Below are 21,539 nucleotides of genomic sequence, written 5' to 3' on the forward strand. Positions count from 1 at the left end.
CACTCACCTAGTAGCTCAAACCAAATCCCTAGAAGTTATCTTTCAATCCAACATTTCCTTCAATTCTTATTCCCCTCCGACTTGTTACCAAACTTTGAAAGATGCTACTTCCTAATAGCATTTGAGATTTCCTGGTTCCCTCCACTCCTTTTGCTACCACCCTGGTTCAAATCAACACTATATTTTAACTAATTCACTGTGATAGTTTCCTTGCTGGTCCTCACGTTCTGATCAGGTTTCACTCTGTAGGCAGACAGAACAGTTTTCCAAAAAACAGAAAGTCTGCTCACAGATATGCTGAATCACCCCCTGACACGCCACTGGCTTCCATTGCACTTGAAATAAAACCCAAAACCTTTAACAAGGACTTTCATGACTGCGTACTAGTGTTCATCTGTACTTATTTTAATTCCTAAGGTACGCCAGGCTCATTTCCACTTACAGACTTGAAAATGTTGTCTTCTCTCACTTGGCTATTGCCCTATCTTGTTAAGTGCTTAATCCTCAGTGCCTACTTATGGTGACTGGCAAATAGCAGGTGCTTAGTGAATATCTGTTAAATGAATGGGTGGAAGGAAGAAAGGATGAGGGAAGGAAGGAAGGAAGGAGACGACCTATCCATCAATCACATTGCAGAGATTAAAAGGTTAATAATACTATACATTTGTGAAAATATAGGTCTTAAATTGTTGAGGTTTTTTTTTGAATTTTATTTTATTTATTTTTTTATACAGCAGGTTCTTATTAGTTATCCATTTTATACATATTAGTGTATATATGTAAATCTCAGTCTCCCAATTCAACACACCACCACCCCCTTCTGCCATGTTCCCCCCTTGGTGCCCATACATCTGTTCTCTACATCTGTGTCTCAATTTCTGCCCTGCAAACTGGTTCACCTGTACCATTTTTCTAAGTTCCACATATATGCGTTAATATACAATATTTGTTTTTCTCTTTCTGACTTACTTCACTCTGAATGACAGTCTCTAGATCCATCCACGTCTCTACAAATAAACTAATTTCATTCCTTTTTATGGCTGTGTAATGTTCCATTGTATATATGTACCACATCTTCTTTATCCATTTGTCTATTGATGGGCATTTAGGCTGCTTCCATGTCCTGGCTATTGTAAATAGTGCTGCAATGAACATTGGGATGCATGTGTCTTTTTGAATTATGGTTTTCTCTTGGTATATGCCCAGTAGTGAGATTGCTGGGTCATATGGTAATTCTATTTATAGTTTTTTAAGGAACCTCCCTACTGTTCTCCAAAGTGGCTGTATCAATTTATATTCCCACCAACAGTGCAAGAGGGTTCCCTTTTCTCCACACCCTCTCCAGCATCTGTTGTTTTTAGATTTTCTGGTGATGCCCATTCTAACTGGTGTGAGGTGATACCTCATTGTAGTTTTGATTTGCACTTCTCTAATAATTAGTGATGTTGAGCAACTTTTCCTGTGCTTCTTGGCCATCTGTATGTCTTCTTTGGAGAAATGTTTATTTAGGTCTTCTGCCAATTTTTGGATTGGGTTGTGTGTTTTTTTAATATTGAGCTGCATGAGCTGTTTATATATTTTGGAGATTAATCCTTTATCCGTTGATTTGTTTGCAAATATTTTCTCCCATTCTGAGGGTTGTCTTTTCATTGTGTTTGTAGTTTCCTTTGCTGAGCAAAAACTTTGAAGTTTCATTAGGTCCCATTTGTTTATTTTTGTTTTTATTTCCATTACTCTAAGAAGTGGATCAAAAAAGATCTTGCTGTGATTTATGTCAAAGAGTGTTCTTCCTATGTTTTCCTCTAAGAGTTTTATAGTGTCCAGTCTTACATTTAGGTCTCTAATCCATTCTGAGTTTATTTTTGTGAATGGTGTTAGGGAGTGTTCTAATTTCATTCTTTTACATGTAGCTGTCCAGTTTTCCCAGCACCACTTATTGAAGAGACTGTCTTTTCTCCATTGTACATCCTTCCCTCCTTTGCCATAGATTAATTGACCATGGGTGCATGGGTTTATCTCTGGGCTTTCTATCCTGTTCCATTGGTCTATATTTCTGTTTTTGTGCCAGTACCGTATTGTCTTGATTACTGTAGCTTTGTAGTGTTGTCTGAAGTCAGGGAGTCTGATTCCTCCAGCTCATTTTTTTTTCCCTCAAGACCACTTTGGCTATTCGGGGTCTTTTGTGTCTCCATACAAATTTTAAGATTTTTTGTTCTAGTTCTGTAAAAAATGCCATTGGTAATTTGATAGGGATTACATTGACTCTGTAGATTGCTTTGGGTAGTATAGTCATTTTCACAATATTGATTCTCCAATCCAAGAACATGATATATCTCTCCATCTGTTTGTATCATCTTTAATTTCTTTCATCAGTGTCTTACAGTTTCCTGCCTACAGGTCTTTTGTCTCCCTAGGTAGGTTTATTCCTAGGTATTTTATTCTTTTGGTTGCAATGGTAAATGGGAGTGTTTCCTTAATTTCTCTTTCAGATTTTTCATCATTAGTGTGTAGGAATGCAAGAGATTTCTGTGCATTAATTTTGTATCCTGCAATGTTACCAAATTCATTGATTAGCTCTAGTAGTTTTCTGGTGGCATCTTTAGGATTCTCTATGTATAGTATCATGTCATCTGCAGGCAGTGACAGTTTTACTTCTTCTTTTCCAATTTGTGTTCAGTTTGTTTCTTTTTCTTCTCTGATTGCCGTGGCTAAGACTTCCAAAACTATATTGAATAAGAGTGGTGAGAGTGGACATCCTTGCCTTGTTCCTGATCTTAGAGGAAATGCTTTTAATTTTTCACCATTGAGAATGATGTTTGCTGTGGGTTTGTCATATATGGCCTTTATTATGTTCAGGTAGGTTCCCTGTATGTCCACTTTCTGGAGAGTTTTTATCATAAATGGGTGTTGAATTTTGTCAGAAGCTTTTTCTGCATCTATTGAGATGATCGTACGGTTTTTCTTTTTCAATTTGTTAATATGGTGTATCACATTGATTGATTTGCATATACTAAAGAATCCTTGCATCCCTGGGATAAATCCCACTTGATCATGGTGTATGATGCTTTTAATGTGCTGTTGGATTCTGTTTGATAGTATTTTGTTGAGGATTTTTGCATCTGTATTCATCAGTGATATTGGTCTGTAATTTTCTTTTTTTATAGTATCTTTGCCTGGTTTTGGTATCAGGGTGATGGTGGCCTCATAGAATGTGATTGAGAGTGCCCCTTCCTCTGCAATTTTTTGGAAGAGTTTGAGAAGGATGGGTGTTAGCTCTTCTCTAAATGTTTGATAGAATTCTGGTCCTGGACTTTTGTTTGTTGGAAGATTTTTGATCACAGTTTCATTTTCATAACTTGTGATTGTTCAGTTCATAGTTTCTATTTCTTCCTGGTTCAGTCTTGGAAGGTTATACCTTTCTAAGAATTTTTCCATTTCTTCCAGGTTGTCCATTTTATTGGCGTAGAGTTGCTTGTAGTAGTCTCTTAGGATGCTTTGTATTTCTGCGGTGTCTGTTGTAACTTCTCCTCTTTCATTTCTAATTTTATTGATTTGAGTTCTCTCCCTACTTTTCTTGATGAGTCTGGCTAGTGGCTTATCAATTTTGTTTATCTTCTCAAAGATCCAGCTTTTAGTTTTATTGATCTTTGCTACTGTTTTCTTTGTTTCTATTTCATTTATTTCTGCTCTGATCTTTATGATTTCTTTCCTTCTACTAACTTTGGGTTTTGTTTGTTCTTCTTTCTCTAGTTCCCTCAGGTGTAAGGTTAGATTGGTTATTTGAGATGTTTGTTGTTTCTTGAGGTAGGATTGTATTGCGATAAACTTCCCTCTTAGAACTGCTTTTGCAGCGGCCCGTAGGTTTTGGATCATCGTGTTTTCATTGTCATTTGTCTCTAGGTATTTTTTGATTTCCTCTTTGATTTCTTCAGTGATCTCTTGGTTATTAAGTAACGTATTGTTTATCCTCCATGTGTTTGTGTTTTTTACATTTTTTCCCCTTTAATTAATTTCTAATATCATAGCATTGTGGTCAGAAAAGATGTTTGATATGATTTCAATTTTCTTAAATTTACTGAGGTTTGATTTGTGACCCAAGATGTGATCTATCCTGTAGAATGTCCCGTGCACACTTGAGAAGAATCTGCTGTTTTTGGATGGAATGTCCTATAAATATCAATTAAATCTATCTGGTCTATTTTGTCTTTTAAAGCTTGTGTTTCCTTTTTACTTTTCTGTCTGGATGATCTGTCCATTGGTGTAAGTGAGGTTTTAAAGTCCCCCACTATTATTGTGTTACTGTCAATTTCCTCTTTTATAGCTGTTAGCAGTTGCCTTATGTATTGAGGTGCTCCTATGGTGGGTGCGTATATATTTATAATTGTTTTATCTTCTTCTTGGATTGATCCCTTGATCATTATGCAGTGTTCTTCCTTGTCTCTTGTAACATTCTTTATTTTAAAGTCTATTTTATCTTATATGAGTATTGCTACTCCAGCTTTCTTTTGATTTCCATTTTCATGGAATATCTTTTTCCATCCCCTCACTTTCAGTCTGTATGTGTCCCTAGGTCTGAAGTGGATCTCTTGTAGACAGCATATATATGGGTCTTCTTTTTATATCCATTCAGTGAGCCTGTGTCTTTTGGTTGGAGCATTTAATCCATTCATGTTTAAGGTAATTATCGATATGTATGTTCCTATGACTATTTTCTTAATTGTTTTGGGTTTGTTTTTGTAGGTCCTTTTCTTCTCTTGTGTTTCCCACTTAGAGAAGTTCCTTTAGCATTTGTTGTAGAGCTGGTTTGGTGATGCTGAATTCTCTTAGCTTTTGCTTGTCTGTAAAACTTCTGATTTCTCCATTGAAAATGAATGAGATCCTTGCCGGGTAGAGTAATCTTGGTTGTAGGTCCTTCCCTTTCATCATTTTAAATATGTCATGTCACTCCCTTCTGGCTTGTAGAGTTTCTGCTGAGAAATCAGCTGTTAGCCTTATGGGAGTTTCCTTGTATGTTATTTGTCATTGTTCCCTTGCTGCTTTCAATAATTTTTCTTTGTCTTTAATTTTTACCAGTTTGATTACTATGTGTTTCTGCATGTTTCTCCTTGGGTTTAACCTGTATGGGACTCTCTGCGCTTCCTGGACTTGGGTGGCTATTTCCTTTCCCATGTTAGGGAAGTTTTCGACTATAATCTCTTCTAATATTTTCTCAGGTCCTTTTTCTCTCTCTTCTGCTTCTGGGACCCCTATAATGCAAATGTTGTTGCATTTAATGTTGTCCCAGAGGTCTCTTAGGCTGTTTTCATTTCATTTCATTCTTTTTTCTTTATTCTGTTCCACAGCAGTGAATTCCACCATTCTGTCTTCCAGGTCACTTATCCGTTCTTCTGTCTCAGTTATTCTGCTATTGATTCCTTCTAGTGTATTTTTCATTTTAGTTATTGTATTGTTGTTTTGTTCACCTCTGTTTGTTTGTTCTTTAATTCTTCTAGGTCTTTGTTAAACATTTCTTGCATCTACTCGATCTTTGCCTCCATTGATTTTCTGAGGCCCTGGATCATCTTCACTATCATTATTCTGAATTGTTTTTCTGGAAGATTGCCTATCTCCACTTCATTTAGTTGTCTTTATGGGGTTTTATCTTGTCCCTTCATCTGGTACATAGCCCTCTGCCTTTTCATCTTGTCTATCTTTCTGTGAATGTGGTTTTCTTCCACAGGCTGCAGGATTGTAGTTCTTGCTTCTGCTGTCTGCCCTCTGGTGGATGAGGTTATCTAAGAGCCTTGTGCAAGTTTGTGTTGAGGTTTTTTAGAGGGGTAATTAGGAAATATCTATCAAAATTTAGACTAAGAAGTAAACTGAAAATCAATGTGCCTTCTTTTAGCCTTTTTTTTTTTACATTTTAGAAATATGTATATATATATACATTTCAAACTGATCACCACAATAAGTCTAGTTAAAATATGTCACCATACAAAGATATTGCATAGTTATTGACTGTATTCCCCACACTGTACACTTCATAACCATGACTTATTTATTTTGCAACTGGAAGTTTGTATGTCTTAAGCTCCCTCACCTATTTTTTTCCTCCCCCACCACCTACCCCTCTGGCCCATTTGTTCTCTGTATCTATAACTCTGTCTCTGTTTTGTTATGTTTGTTCATTTGTTCTGTTTTGTTCTGTTTTGTCTTTAGATTGCACATATAAGTGAAACCATATAGTATTTTTCTTCCTCTTTCTGACTTATTAGCATAATACCTTCTAGGTCTATCAATGTTGTCACAAGTAACAAGATTTCATTCTTTTTTATGGCTGAGGGCTGAGTACTGTTCCATTGTGTGTGTACATATATCACATCTTCTTTATACATTCATCTATTGATGGGCACTTAGGCTGCTTCCATACCTTGGCTATTGTAAATATATTATTTGTCAAGTGACTTATTTGCTACACATTCAATTACCCAAGTTCAACTCAATTCACTTAAAATCAATACAGCATTATTGGGGATTTTTTTCCCATAGGTTTTATTTTATTGGGCCTCTACCAGAGCCATTTACTTGCATTTTTGTAAACACTGCTCATTTGAATGTCACTTTTATGTGTGCTTCACATTTCAACTGCTGAATATTTCTTTAACTTAATCTTTTATTTGAGAATGGGCAGGCTTTTCCTTTATTACAGTTTACTATCTTGTAGTTTTTTTAAGGATAGGTTCCCTGCTTTCATTCCCACATTCATCTCTACACTTACCTCTACCAATGGCCACTGAACAGCTTTGGCAAATGTCCTAGATCTGGTTTAAGAGAATTGACTGACAAATTCCCACAAATTAACATTTTGCAATTTTCTGAGGTCACCACAGGCTGTTGGTTGCTGGAAAAGAATAGAAGTCTCCTAACTCAGGCTACTAACACAGCTACCACCACCATCACCCCACTTCCAATAAAGAAAAGTGATAAAAAATTCATAGTCCCTCAAGTTTAATCAAATATTATATGTTGCAGGAATATGGTAAGTCTTCTCAGGAATTTGAAGCATATCCAATTCATAATGAGATGGAAATCTTTAAAAGTATTCCCATGCAAGTGTCTTGAATCTCAAACCTATTAAAACATAATCATTTCACAGTAACATTTGATATAGAAAGGAGGCAAGGAATACAACTAATAAAAAGGGATATCATTACTCTAACTATGTAAATTCCTGCCTGGTTCAAAACTATTCTCGATTAGGAGTAAAACTAGCTTTTAAAATACAGAATGTATTTAGAAAGCCAGAGTTTTTGACTTTTAGACTTGGAAGAACATTACCAATTGGAGAAAACTACAAATGGCTTCTGAATGCAGTTATTTATTACCAGCCATGCTCACTGAAGCCTTAAAGGATATCATTTTGTCACTCTTATTTTGCTGCTATTAATATCTTACTTTGAAAAATACTTTCATTCAGATTGTGGATTCCTGTTGGGTGTGTTTCCCACCTTTTCCTTTTGCTTGTCATTTGGAATTAGGAGTGAATATTAAAAGGTAAAGAGGAAAGCAAATGGCCAGCGAAACTAGGAGAAATGCTTGAGAGTTGTTTGTTGTTTTCTTAAGAAATAAAATACCTAGCTATTTATTTATAACATGCTAATCAAATAAACATAACCCATTCTTCTCTTCATGTCTTCCAACTGAAATTAAGAACCAATGGATGATAGTGATCTTATTAGCTGTACTATACTAGATTGAGTTAGCCAGGTTTTAAGAGAATTAGCACATTTCCCTACACACCAGGAAACAGATATTTCCTTTCTGTTGTGTTTTGGGGGTCCCTCTTCAAGGTCATCTAGATACAAGCCAGACTCTGCATAATAGAAAGCCTTTTGAATGGAGGCAGTTGTGGATTAGACTGTACAGTCATGAAGTCGGGTGGTTTTATCATTATTCTCAGGAGAACTTGCTCTGCACAAGCATGAATGGACTATTCTCTTAATGGAAAAGACTGCCTCTATCTTCATTGTAGACATCAGAGTCGGGGCAAAATGTAAGAAGCGTTTTCTTTCTGGGACATTAGCCACTTGTGTTTCCTCTGCTCATGCTTGTATGAGATAGAACCCAGAGCTATAAGGAGCATGAAAACCCCTGCACTTCAGGATCCTCGCCTGTTTGCAAGTGAGAAGAATGGGAACAAAGAAAAAGAGGCAAAATGCTTCTTCAAATTCTTTAGCTTTCATCCTTCTATTTTATCAGTCCCTACAGTATTAGGATTTATAATGTCCAGGTGATAGACTAATTTGTAACTGGGTAGAATACGTTCCTGATCAATGGATGTAAAGGAATGTTGCTTTTATTTCCCCTTTAGTAAAAGTGGCTTGAAAATATTAACAAAGAAAAAGAGCATTGTGGCTTCACTTCTCTGTGTGAACTCCCCACGTACGTGGCAGTTCCTTTCTCTCAACCGGTCCTTAACATAACTGGGATCTGAACTTCCCATCCTGACTCCAGGACACTTCAGGCCATTTAAAGTCCAAAAAGAGACCCCCAGGTTTTTAAATAAGAAAGTAATCTACTCAGCTGGGCATGGGTGGGATGAGATGGCCTATGTCACTTTCAGGAGATGTAGAAAAAGAATACACGGAAGGAAAGAGTGCTATACATTTAGAATCTACTAGTAATTAGTCTAGTGATCACTGGTTAGGAAGCCTTGGCGAGTCACTTACTTTCTTTGTGAAAAGGATTTCTGGTCATGAATGAGGATGGTAATGATATCTCTCTAAGAGTGTATGGTGAGGTGCGATGCCCTGCGTAACCGTAGTTCTCACTTTGAAGTCTGGACGTTGAGCAGACGAGAAGAACCCACTTCTTGGCTCTTGTTTTTCAGATCACTATGTGCAGATGCTGGTTTGTCAGCATGAATGCGTGAGGGAACTTGCCACCCGCCCTGGCCGCCTCTCACCAATCGAGAACTTTCTTCCCCTACATTATGACTACCTGCAGTTTGCCTACTATCGAGGTAAAGCGTGGATTATCTGTGAAAAACTTTGGGGGGAAGGGGTGTGGCTCATCACAAGAGACATCGAATTTTTGTGGGTTAGTCCTCCACCTTCCTCAGTTGTAATCAAGCTATGGGTGTGTATGCATTTTCTGTCTCACCTCACATCACTACAGCTCAGAACAAGAGCAGACGGTGAAACCACAAGGGGGCAAATGTTATGACAATGCCCTGAAAGTTATACTAGATTGATATTTTATGTGATTTTTAAATTTAATTTTTCGACTTAATTTGAAAAGATAATATACTCACAGGTTTAAAGACTAAATATTTAAAAACCTCTCTCTCTTTCTTTTCCCCACAACCCAATTTCACGCCCTAAAATCCACAGTTTCTTAGTTACCCTTCCAAAATTTTATACAGAAACAACACACACACACACACACACACACACACACACACACACACACACACTGTCTCTGAATTATTTTATCCTCCTACACATAGAAGATAGCACATTATTTACACTCTTCCTCACATTGTTTTCTTCACTTAACAATACATATCAGATTTTTTTTAGTATGTTGGACCTATGAAATTCCCTTTTGCTTGGTCAAAAATGATCAAATTTGGGAAGTTTTATAGGGTTCAATCTAGTTGTTTCAGTACATACAGATCTTCCTCATTCATTTTTCTTTATATCTAGATATCAACATACTATAATTTATTTAATGTGTCTCCTTACTGATGAGCATTGTGTTGTTTGTAATATTTTACTATTACAATCAATGATCAAATGAATATTTCCTGTATGTCATTTACATTTGCATGTAAATATCTATAGGATAAATTTCTAGAAGTACAGTTGCTGCATCAATGGTTTATTTGTTTGTAATTTTGACAGATGTTGCCAATTTGTTCTCCACATGGAGTACACTTTTCATTGCACAGCAACAGAATATATTATCAAATTTTAAATATTTCCAAATCATTACGTGAAAATTGATATCTCAATAAAGTTTTAATTTCCATTTATCTCATTGAGAAAGAAAGAGTGAGCATCTTATGTTTAAAAGCAATTAATAGAATTTGTATTGCTGAAATTGGTCTTAGATATCATGTTTTCAAATTCAGTACAAAAATCAGAATTAACTTCAAAAATTCTACTCTGTATTAAATAATGTAAGTTGCCAGCAAATATCTTCAGGTGGAGCTTTTGATAATTTGTTGAAGACATCTAGCAGCATAGCAGACCGAAGTTAGTACCTTTGGAATACCTGAAATCCTGTCCTTCCTTTCATCTGCAACTATTTCTGCTGCTTCTGCTCAGCCTCACGGCATCTTCCCTCTTTTCTTTTAATTTTTATTTTATATTGTAGTACAGTTGATTGACAATATTGTGTTAGTTTCAGGTGTAAAGCAAAGTGATTCAGTTATACATATACATATATCCATTCTTTTTCAGGTTCTTTCCCCATATTGGTTATTACAGAGTATTGAGTAGGGTTCCCTGTGCTATACAGTAGGTAGCATCTTCCCTCTTACTGATCATTTCATGCTGACTCTCATGGACATGTTGACATATCTTTAAAAAATTTTGTAGACCAACCTAGGCTGACTCTAATGCCGCAACTCCTGGATTTTTCAGTTGGCGAATATGTGAAAGCCTTGGAGTGTGCCAAGGCCTATCTTCTACTCCATCCGGATGACGAGGATGTCAGAGACAACGTGGATTACTATGAGAGTCTGTTGGATGACAGCATTGACCCAGCATCTATCCAGGCCAGAGAGGTGAGACCCATGTTCTGAGAAGAAACTCATTATTCTGCTCAGTGCTCTGGGGAGAGTTGGTAAAAATATAACACTTCTCTTAAAGATAGCTAACAATTTAGTAAAGGTTCTAGGACTCAGTTCTTTGCAACTTTAATTAGTAATGCTAAAAGCGTGTTTTTCGCCTATGTGCTAGCTTGTGAAAATCTACAGAGATAGAGACATTTTCTGCAGCTGTGAATATTTTTTTAGCTCATTTGTTACTGTCTAAAGAAAATTATTTCCACTTGAACATTAATCATACCTTTTAACTGTTATTTAAATATACATTTTTTTTTTTTTTTTTTTCTGTAGGATTTGGCGATGTTTGTGAAGCATCATAAACTGGAATCAGAACTAATAAAATCAGCTGCAGAGGGTCTGGGATTTTCATACACTGAGCCGGTAAGAACAAAGAGGAGAGAGGAAAAGGTCTTTAAAGGAACTATTCGGTGGACTTCTTATTTATGATTGTATTCCCCAGCCCCTTTTGTTGAAGATTATAATCCCCTGCCTTTTGTAAACAAACACTGGAGGGAGCGGGTGTTTACCCTGTACATGTGATGAACTGTAAAAGACTTTAACAGATTTCCATGTCACTGAGAGCTAAAGTCAGAAGCAAATATACTTGGATAGGAAAGAAATGTTTTGAATATGATATGTTTGCCTCAGGATTGTTTTATTTTCTAATTTCTGTATACAACATTTTGTATTTTCTTTTAAACATTTCTCTTAAACATTTTAAACAATAAAAAGACTTCAAAAGAACAGAATCAGTCACAATCGTACTACCTATCATGCTGACTACTTTTTTCCACGTGTCCATGTTGTCTTGTTTTTTCTTATTTTGGGGGGCTGCGTTGGATCTTGCTCTGCACAGGCTTTCTGGCTTTCCCTAGTTGTGGCGAGCGGGGGCTATTCTTTGTTGCGGTGCATGTGCTTCTCATTGAGGTGGCTTCTCTTGTTGTGGAACATGGGCTCTAGGCACGCAGGCTTCAGTAGTTACAGCACACAGGCTCAGTTGTTGCGACACACGAGCCCTAGAGCATGTGGGTTTCAGTAACTGCAGAGCGTGAGCTCAGTAGTTGTGGCATGTGGGCTCAGTAGTTTTGACTCATGGGCTCTAGAGTGCAGTCTCAGTAGTTGTGGCACATGGGCTTAGGTGCTCTGCAGCATGTGGGATCTTCCTGGCCCAAGGATCGAACCCATGTCCCCTGCACTGGCAGGTGGATTCTTTTTTTTTTTTTTTAACACCTTTATTGGAGTATAATTGCTTTACAATGGTGTGTTAGTTTCTGCTGTATAACAAAGTGAATCAGCTATACATATACATATATCCCCACATCTCCTCCCTCTTGTGTCTCCCTCCTACACTCCCTATCCCACCCCTCTAGGTGGACACAAAGCACCGAACTGATCCCCCTGTTCTATGTGGCTGCTTCCCACAAGCTATCCATTTTACATTTGGTAGTGTATATATGTCCATGCCACTCTCTCACTTCGTCCCAGCTTACCCTTCCCCTCCTCATATCCTCAAGTCCACTCTCTACATCTGTGTCTTTATTCCTCTCCTGCCCCTAGGTTCTTCAGAACCAATTTTTTTTTTTTTTAGATTCCATATATATGTGTTAGCATATGGTATTTGTTTTTCTCTTTCTGACTTACTTCACTCTGTAGGACACACAGACTCTAAGTCCATCCACCTCACTACAAATAACTCAGGTTTGTTTCTTTTTATGGTTGAGTAATATTCCAGTATATATTTGCGCCACATCTTCTTTATCCATTCACCTGTCAATGGACACTTAGGTTGCTTCCATGTCCTGGCTATTGTAAATAGTGCTGCAATGAACATTGTGGTACATGTCTCTTTTTGAATTATGGTTTTCTCAGGGTATATGCCCAGTAATGAGATTGCTGGGTCATATGGTAGTACTATTTTTAGTTTTTTAAGGAACCTCCATACTGTTCCCCATAGTGGCTCTATCAATTTAATTCAAACCAACAGTGCAAGAGGGTTCCCTTTTCTCCGCACTCTGTCCAGCATTTATTGCTTGTAGACTTTTGATGATGGCCATTCTGACTGGTGTGAGGTGATACCTCATTGGAGTTTTGATTTGCATTTCTCTAATGATTAGTGATGTTTAGCACCCTTTCATGTGTTTGTTGGCAATCTATATCTTCTTTGGAGAAATGTCTATTTAGGTCTTCTGCCCATTTTTGGATTGGGTTCTTTGTTTTTATGATATTGAGCTGCTTGAGCGGCTTGTATATTTGGGAGATTAATCATTTGTCAGTTGCTTCATTTGCAAATATTTTCTCCCATTCTGAGGGTTGTGTTTTCATCTTGTTTATGGTTTCCTTTGCTGTGCAAAAGCTTTGAACTTTCATTAGGTCCCATTTGTTTATTTTTGTTTTTATTTCCATTTCTCTAGGAGGTGGGTCAAAAAGGATCTTGCTGTGATTGATATCATAGAGTGTTCTGCCTATGTTTTCCTCTAAGAGTTTGATAGTGTCTGGCCTTACATTTAGGTCTTTAATCCATTTTGAGTTTATTATCATGTATGGTGTTAGGGAGTGTTCTAATTTCATTCTTTTACATGTAGCTGTCCAGTTTTCCCAGCACCACTTATTGAAGAGGCTGTCTTTTTCCATTTTATATTCTTGCCTCCTTTATCAAAGATAAGGTGACCATATGTGTGTGGGTTTATCTCTGGGCTTTCTATCCTGTTCCATTCATCTATATATCTGTTTTTGTGCCAGTACCATACTGTCTTGATTACTGTAGCTTTGTAGTATATATAGTCTGAAGTCAGGAAGCCTGATTCCTCCAGCTCCATTTTTCTTTCTCAAGTTTGCTTTGGCTATTCAGGATCTTTTTTGTTTCCATACAAATTGTGAAATTTTTTGTTCTAGTTCTGTGAAAAATGCCAGTGGTAGTTTGATAGGGATTGCATTGAATCTGTAGATTGCTTTGGGTAGTAGAGTCATTTTCACAATGTTGATTCTTCCAATCCAAGAACATGGTATATCTCTCCATCTGTTTGTATCATCTTTAATTTCTTTCATCAGTGTCTTGTAGCTTTCTGCATACAGGTCTTTTATCTCCTAAGGTAGGTTTATTCCTAGGTATTTTATTCTTTTTGTTGCAATGGTAAGTCGGGGTGTTTCCTTAATTTCTCTTTCAGATTTTTCATCCTTAGTGTAGAGGAATGCAAGAGATTTCTGTGCATTAATTTTGTATCCTGCTACTTTACCAAATTCATTGTTTAGCTCTAGTAGTTTTCTGGTAGCATCTTTAGGATTCTCTATGTATAGTATCATGTCATCTGCAAACAGTCACAGTTTTACTTCTGCTTTTCCTATTTGGATTCCTTTTATTTCTTTTTCTTCTCTGATTGCTGTGGCTGAAACTTCCAAAACTATGTTGAATAATAGTGGTGAGAGTGGGCAACCTTTTCTTGTTCCTGATCTTAGTGGAAATGGTTTCATTTTTCACCATTGAGAGCAATGTTGGCTGTGAGTTTGTCATATATGGCCTTTATTATGTTGAGGTAAGTTCCCACTATGCCTACTTTCTGGAGGGTTTTTATCATAAATGGGTGCTGAATTTTGTCAAAAGCTTTTTCTGCATCTATTGTGATTATCATACGGTTTTTATCTTTCAATTTGTTAATATGGTGTATCACATTGATTGATTTATGTATACTGAAGAATCCTTGCATTCCTGGGATTAACCCCCCTTGATCATGGTGTATGATCCTTTTAATGTGCTGTTGGATTCTATTTGCTAGTATTTTGTTGAGGATTTTTTGCATCTATGTTCATCAGTGATATTGGCCTGTAGTTTTTCTTTTTTTGTGACATCTTTGTCTGGTTTTGGTATCAGGGTGATGGTGGCCTCGTAGAATGAGTTTGGGAGTGTTCCTCCCTCTGCTGTATTTTGGAAGAGTTTGAGAAGGATAGGTGTTAGCTCTTCTCTAAATGTTTGATAGAATTTTCCTTTGAAGCCATCTGGTCCTGGGGTTTTGTTTGTTAGAAGATTTTTAATCACAGTTTCAATTTCAGTGCTTGTGATTGGTCTGTTTATCTTTTCTATTTCTTCCTGGTTCAGTCTCAGAACATTGTGCTTTTCTAAGAATATGTACATTTCTTCCAGGTTGTCCATTTTATTGGTATATAGTTGCTTGTAGTAATTTCTCATGATCCTTTGTATTTGTTCAGTGTCAGTTGTTACTTCTCCTTTTTCATTTCTAATTCTGTTGATTTGAGTCTTCTCCCTTTTTTTCTTGATGAGTCTGGCTAATGGTTTATCAATTTTGTTTATCTTCTCAAAGAACCAGATTTTAGTTGGCAGGTGGATTCTTAACCACTGTGTCACCAGGGAAGTCCCCCATGTTGTCTTTTAAACATTCTTCACATGAAGACATCACTTTTGTAGAAGCAGTACCTCTATATATATAGATTTCTATTTTTATTTATTGATTTTTATTTGGGATAGCATAAGCAATTTCTTTATCTTTACAGCTTTCAAAATTATTTTTAGCTACATCTGTAGTTGATGTACAATAAATAAGTTAATCCTCTTCCTGATGTTGAACAATTTGTTTATTTATTTTTTGTTTTTTTGTGCCCTAATGAATGCATTAAGCATTTTTCTTTCTACTGAACTATATCCATAGGATAAATTTCCAGAAGTGGGTTAACTCTGCCATCAAAGGATATGAGAAGGTTTAAAATTTTTGAAATTTTTTTTCTAGGAGAGTTTTCTGGTACCTTCATTATTCCTAACATTTCATAAAAGTTTATGGTTTTACCATGAACTTCTCAGCAATGAGAAATAACATCTTAAACTCATTCATATGCCTAATATATTATGTACAAAATGGTGCACCACTGTTGTTTTAATTTGTATTCCTTTGATTACCAGCAAAAATCAACTTTTCACAAATTATTATTATTTGTCCTCTCATTTGATTTACCTGGACATGTATTTTATTCATTTATCTGTTCATTGCTATATAAGTTCTTTATATACTGTACATGTTAATAGTTAATATAAAAAGCACTGTTTGTAATATATCCTATTTGTAACACAGTTTTCGTCTCTTTCTTAGTTATGTTATGTTTTTATTGACACATTTTTAAAATTAGGATAATTTTAATGTACGTTTCTAGTGTAACATTTCTAATATGTTTATATCCGGTCTTACTATTTTTGAAAGTTATGTTATCCCAAATGACCCTAGGAAAAACAATCACTTACTTTATGATCCTATACAGATGATTAACCAGACTGGACTTTTTGTTTATTTGCTTTATTTATAAAAGTGAAAGGAGTCATACTTAATTATCTTCTAAGTGTCTTCTTGCTACCAAATTCTAAATCACTTTCTTGGACAAAAGGATGGATGCCCAGGCTAATTCCATGCTATTTTTTTAATCCATTTTGTCTTAGCCCAAATTGCACCAACCTTAGCCTTCCTTTTTATTAAAATTTAAAAATAAATACTATATTATAGATTTATATAATATGCAAGTTTTCTAATATTTTAGGTCTTTTGAGTGTTTTATCTTCTGTACATGGAATTTTAGTGACAAAACTACTGAGTTTTTTTTTTTTTTAATTTAAAACAGAATTATTGGATTCAATATGGAGGACGACAGGATGAGAATCAGTAAGTTCTCCATTTAGAATGTTTATTTGTAATGAGAAGAAATACTTAGAATCATATTTATTGTAAAGAACTTGGGCTCTATGAAATAGGCAAAGGGATATAATTAGAAGAGCTCTGAACTGGGAATTAGGAGTTCTGCATTCTGGTCCCAACTCTTCCTCTTATTTCCAAGACACCTTAAATAATTTATCTTCCTCTCTGGGTCTCATGCTTTTCCTCACATCAAGGGGTTGAATCAGGTGATCTCTAATGGCTAAATGTTCTGTGACTCTAAATCAGAGAAAGTTGGATGCTGTTTTTGATTTTTTAATAGGAAAAAAACAATTAAATTATCTTTTTCATGCTAAATTTTCTTACTGCATTTATTTGAAAGCATCAAGCTCGGAAAGTTTTACAGCAAGCTAAAATATTAAGTGTCATGAACTCAATCAGAAATGAAGAAAATGCAATTTTTAAAATGATAGATGTCAAAAGTCAGTTTACATGTTCTGAGCATTTCAAGGAGTCATAGAATTTTGGAGTCACACGTTTGAGATTGTCCACTGAAAAAAATATGCACTCTAAAATTGAGAGTTATGGTTTTTTTTGTGTGTGTGTGGTACGCGGGCCTCTCACTGTTGTGGTCTCTCCCGTTGCGGAGCACAGGCTCCAGACGCACAGGCTCAGCGGCCATGGCTCACGGGCTTAGCTGCTCCGCTGCATGTGGGATCTTCCCGGACCGGGTCACAAACCCGTGTCCCCTGCATCGGCAGGCAGACTCTCAACCACTGCGCCACCAGGGAAGCCCAGGAGTTATGCTTTATTCAGTGGATTTTCTGAGGACTTCAAGCCCAGGAGACAGCCTCTCAGATGGCTCTGAGGGACTGCTCCCAAGAGTTAAGGGAGGAGCCAGGATGTATATGAGTTTTGTAACAAAAAGCGGACAGTCAGAATAGCAAAAGATTACTGTTAATTAAAGAAAACAAGACATCCCTAGTTAATTTAGGGTTTACGCTTTTCTATGTATGGGAAGATTTCAAGAGCCTGGGCTCATTGAAATCATTCCTTTGATATGCACCTCAGCTCTCTGGGGCCAGTGTCCTGTGTTTTCCCATCCTGAGTCCCCTCAGGGTGCACCGTTGCGGGGAGGCTGCGGTGCCTGACTGCTTGATAGTGTGTATCCTGTTTCCATCCTCAGTTCCTTCAGGGCTCACCATCAGGGGAGGCTGTAGTGGCTGATGGCTTGATGGTCGCAACATCCTTGATTTACTGATATGGCAGGCGGCATTCTTAGTCCACAAGATCTTGAGGTCCAGGTTATTATCAAAATCAGAAACTGAGGCCCTGACAAGGCAAAGGACTCAGTGTCTCACCATGAAGGACTGGCAGATCCAGACCTTCTTATTCAAAATCTTGTGGTCTTTCACTGAGCTTCAAGGGCTCAACCCCTGGGTGACCTCAAATTATTGCAAGAGATCCAAGAATGTATATGCATATTTGGATTTGCTCAATTTGTATATATTGAAAGGGCATCATGCTATTGTGTATGTTCACAAGGTTTGACACAAACTCATGTCTTCTATCTTGGAATAGTCGAGAACCACTACACTCGGACATGATTTATTTCAATTCAACCATCTTTCAGTGATGCGCTCTATATTCAAGACATATAATACAACACTCTGAGCATTGTAAACATGCACGTGATCATTGTTTCATGCTCTGTTGGTACTCAAAGTCTAATCTCAAGGGGTTTACATTATGGATACAATGAACTGTAATAAAGGTTGCTAAGAAGATTTAGAGAAGTGAAATAGAGCACACTCATTGGGAAAATAGAGAAGAGCTTCATGGAGGCAATGGCATCTAATTTGATCTTGAAAGATGTGGACTTGTGAACCACAAAACTATACAATATGAAGTCATAGACTACCTGAGTAAGGCATCCTTTGCCTTTGAACATCTTTATTCGATGGGATATTGCTATTTCAACTTTTTTTTTTTGAATGGGCAGGGTCCCTTCAGGAGTGAATGTGGAGGGGGCAGAAGTTCACGGACTATCAGCGCAGAAAAAGTCATCACCCAAGATAGACCGAGACCTAAGAGAGGGTAAGTATTGTTGCACTTTCACTCTTAGAAGGAGGGGAAGGGGAGGCTGGGACTTGGCCAGTTCTTACCCGGATCAGGGCAGAACCCATTTTCATTGAAAAATAAAGAACAGGACTAAACTACTCCAGTTCATAAAATTCTGCAAGCAAGTCTCAAAAACAAGAAGGTCTCAGTCGTGTATATCACCACTTTTGGTTTTCAACAAAAGCGCTACCAAATTCACTCACAGGAGTCCTATGAGCTAGGCAGGGACTATATGATCATTGCCGTCCTCAGCTGAATACCTGAGGCTTGGAGAGGTTACCTGTCTTACTTCTCTCACATTGGAGGGGAGTGCTAGAGAGCATGGAATAGACTGTGTATCGGGGGAACTTGAAGAGACAGGTCACATGGGATATTAGTTAACTTAAGATCCTTGAGGCACATATCTGATCAAGGCTTTGAGAAATCAGTAGAATTTAGATTAGATTGACAGAAGTGTGGAGGGAGCCATTCAAGTGGATGAAACAAAGGACACAAAAGGCTCAGAGATGGAGACAGCAGGATATTAGATGCCTGTTTACATAACCTCAGAATGACTGGAGCCACAGGTAGAGTGTTGCCAAACGTAGGTTTTAAATAGAGCCAAACATTGTTGTAATCATAACTTATTAGCAAGTGTAGTACTAACAACAGTAGTAATCCTTAAAATTATTATTACTTCTATATGTTTTACAATTTTCCCAGCATATTTATACACAGTTCATTTTAATACTGGCAGCATCTCCTGTGAGACAAGTGTCCCCCACTTCACAGGTAAGAAAACTGAGGCTCACAGAGATGTAGTGACCTACCCAAAGCCTCAGAGCTTGTAATAGGTTAAGCAGGCTTTTGAATCCAAATCCCATTTTCTGTTCTTCACCTGATGATGGAACATAGAAGTGTCTAGATATCTGAAATGTATCCCCTATTGATTAAATAATTGCAAGATAAGAAGACGTTTTTCAAAAACCTGCATTGAGAATAAGTACAGTCCCCCTTTCCCCAACAGGAGAGATGTCAGCACATTCCTCTAGTTGATTTGAAAACTTCTGGCTGTCTGCAGCTCTCACATTTCCCAGCCCTTTCCTTCCTCAGCTTCCAAGTCAGTTTGAGGCAGTAAACAGGATAATATGCTCATCTAATCTGACCTGGACCTCAGTTTGTAGTCACCAAGCCCAAGCTATTTTACGAGTGCCAGAGAGCTTCATGGTCAGCCAGAGTTCACGTTGCTTTTCAAGCTGAGAAATCACCCAGGAAGTACATGCCAGTAAGCTGCACTTTGCTGTAAACGTTTGGGAAGCCCCAGGACAGTTGCCAAATTTCAAAGCATTTTTTTCCTGGCTACCAGGGGATCTGATGTCCAGCAACTGACTAAGAAGGCTAATGGGAAGAGTAGAACAGAAAACTACACAAGATGGAGAAAGGTCATGATTGACTGGGTGGCCAAACTCTATCATTTCTGCCATTGAATGGGCTAATGAATCATAGGATGTTCCCTGGGAACCTACTGGAAAGCCTTCTGTGCAGTCACTAGAGATCAAAATATGGTCTAAATAAAGAACAGTGGTAGACAAGAGGCAAAGTTCCCAATGAGAAAACACTTTCAACATCTTAGTTTGACTGAAAGCAGATATCAGGGAGGCAAGAAAGGATGCGTGCTTCCAGATAGAATATATTTCAGCTTTTCTCATTTTCCACAAAGAGATTGTCATCTACTCTGGTTACCTAACAGTATTTAGTAGTATTCATACTGGATGTCTCCCGAGCATTAAGATGAGAGTGACTCAGGGCTACTGCACCCCAGAGCGACTCCAGCCCTTGGAATATGCATGTCATCCTATTAAAAACATCTGTCACTTATCCATTCTTCTTTCAACCACCAGTTTTCCAAAAGCCCTGCTCGAGAATAATCCCAGAGTCAGCGGGGGTAGAGTAGAAATAACTTTGAACTTGGAGTCAGGAAGCCTATCTTAGTCTGATGTTCTCCGGAGTGATGGGTAACTAGAGACTCACTCTCTCTGACCCTTGTGGTCCTTTACCTGTAACAGAAGGATAGCAACTCTTTGGAGAGGACGACTATGAAAGTCTTTTGTAAACTGTAAAGGGCAGTGCTCATATAAGGGCTTGTTAGCACACTCCCGTCGTAACTTATATGACCTTGTCGTATTTATGGTAAAATATATCTTCTTGCCATGAGCCATAGGCAGTGAACACAAAAGAGCATTTTCCTGTAAGATTCCTCTTTATTGCAAATGGAGAGTCAGAGCCAGGCACATACTTTATGAATGAGAGAAGAATTAAGTCGTTTAACTAAATCTCCTTAGGCTGTGGTTAAGAGTTGGCTGAAGCTGTCAAATCAGATCCCAGGAACCACAACTTATTGGACTACATTTTTATTTTTATTTTAATGTTTTTCTCTGTCTGTTGTGCTACTAGTCATTTATAGGCTGGTAGACTTGCATTTTTGAATGGCAGGATTTATTTTTCCTTCTACATTTTTGTTTTCCTTTTGGTTAGTGGGTAGGTAGTTGCCTGTTTTTTGTTAAATGGATGTGTGGGAAACCTCTGTATGAAACTCTGTGCTTAGTGGTGGTTGTGCGAGCTGCATGAAAGGCAGATGTCTCTACAGATTCTGCCCAAACCTGTTAGAATTTAGGTATTTTAGACTCTGTGTTGAACTCTGTCCCTTCACCTGATCTTTGTATATTGCTTATGCCATGGTTGGGGAAATTGTCAATATCCCAGTAGCTCTCTTTTAAATATAATCCATTATGCCATATGCTTATTAAGATGTCTGATTCGAACTTAACACAATATACCAGGCACATTTTAACAATTCAAAAATGATCATCATAATAATGGAAAATACTTATACAGAGCTTAAGCATGGTAGGCATTTTTCTGAATGTTCTAAAATAACTTTTGAAGTCATGTTTTGAAAATAAACTAATATATTTAAAGTG

General features: G+C 37.3%; 1 protein-coding gene across 3 annotated transcripts in view; it reads left to right on the forward strand.

The window, feature by feature from the left end:
• Nucleotides 1-21,539, forward strand: part of P3H2 (prolyl 3-hydroxylase 2) — a 153,759-nt gene that overhangs the window by 106,651 nt on the left and 25,569 nt on the right. For all 3 annotated transcript variants that reach the window (XM_027108917.1, XM_027108938.1, XM_027108928.1), the window contains 5 exons: nucleotides 8,870-9,001; nucleotides 10,629-10,771; nucleotides 11,105-11,194; nucleotides 16,427-16,467; nucleotides 18,461-18,555. In XM_027108917.1, coding sequence (XP_026964718.1) covers nucleotides 8,870-9,001; nucleotides 10,629-10,771; nucleotides 11,105-11,194; nucleotides 16,427-16,467; nucleotides 18,461-18,555 — 501 coding nt within the window. The remainder of the gene's footprint in view (nucleotides 1-8,869; nucleotides 9,002-10,628; nucleotides 10,772-11,104; nucleotides 11,195-16,426; nucleotides 16,468-18,460; nucleotides 18,556-21,539) is intronic.

This window comes from Aethalodelphis obliquidens, unplaced genomic scaffold, assembly GCF_003676395.1.
Source record: "Aethalodelphis obliquidens isolate GAN/ISIS:26980383/991018 unplaced genomic scaffold, ASM367639v1 scaffold1, whole genome shotgun sequence".
Classification (NCBI taxonomy): Eukaryota; Metazoa; Chordata; class Mammalia; order Artiodactyla; family Delphinidae; genus Aethalodelphis; species Aethalodelphis obliquidens.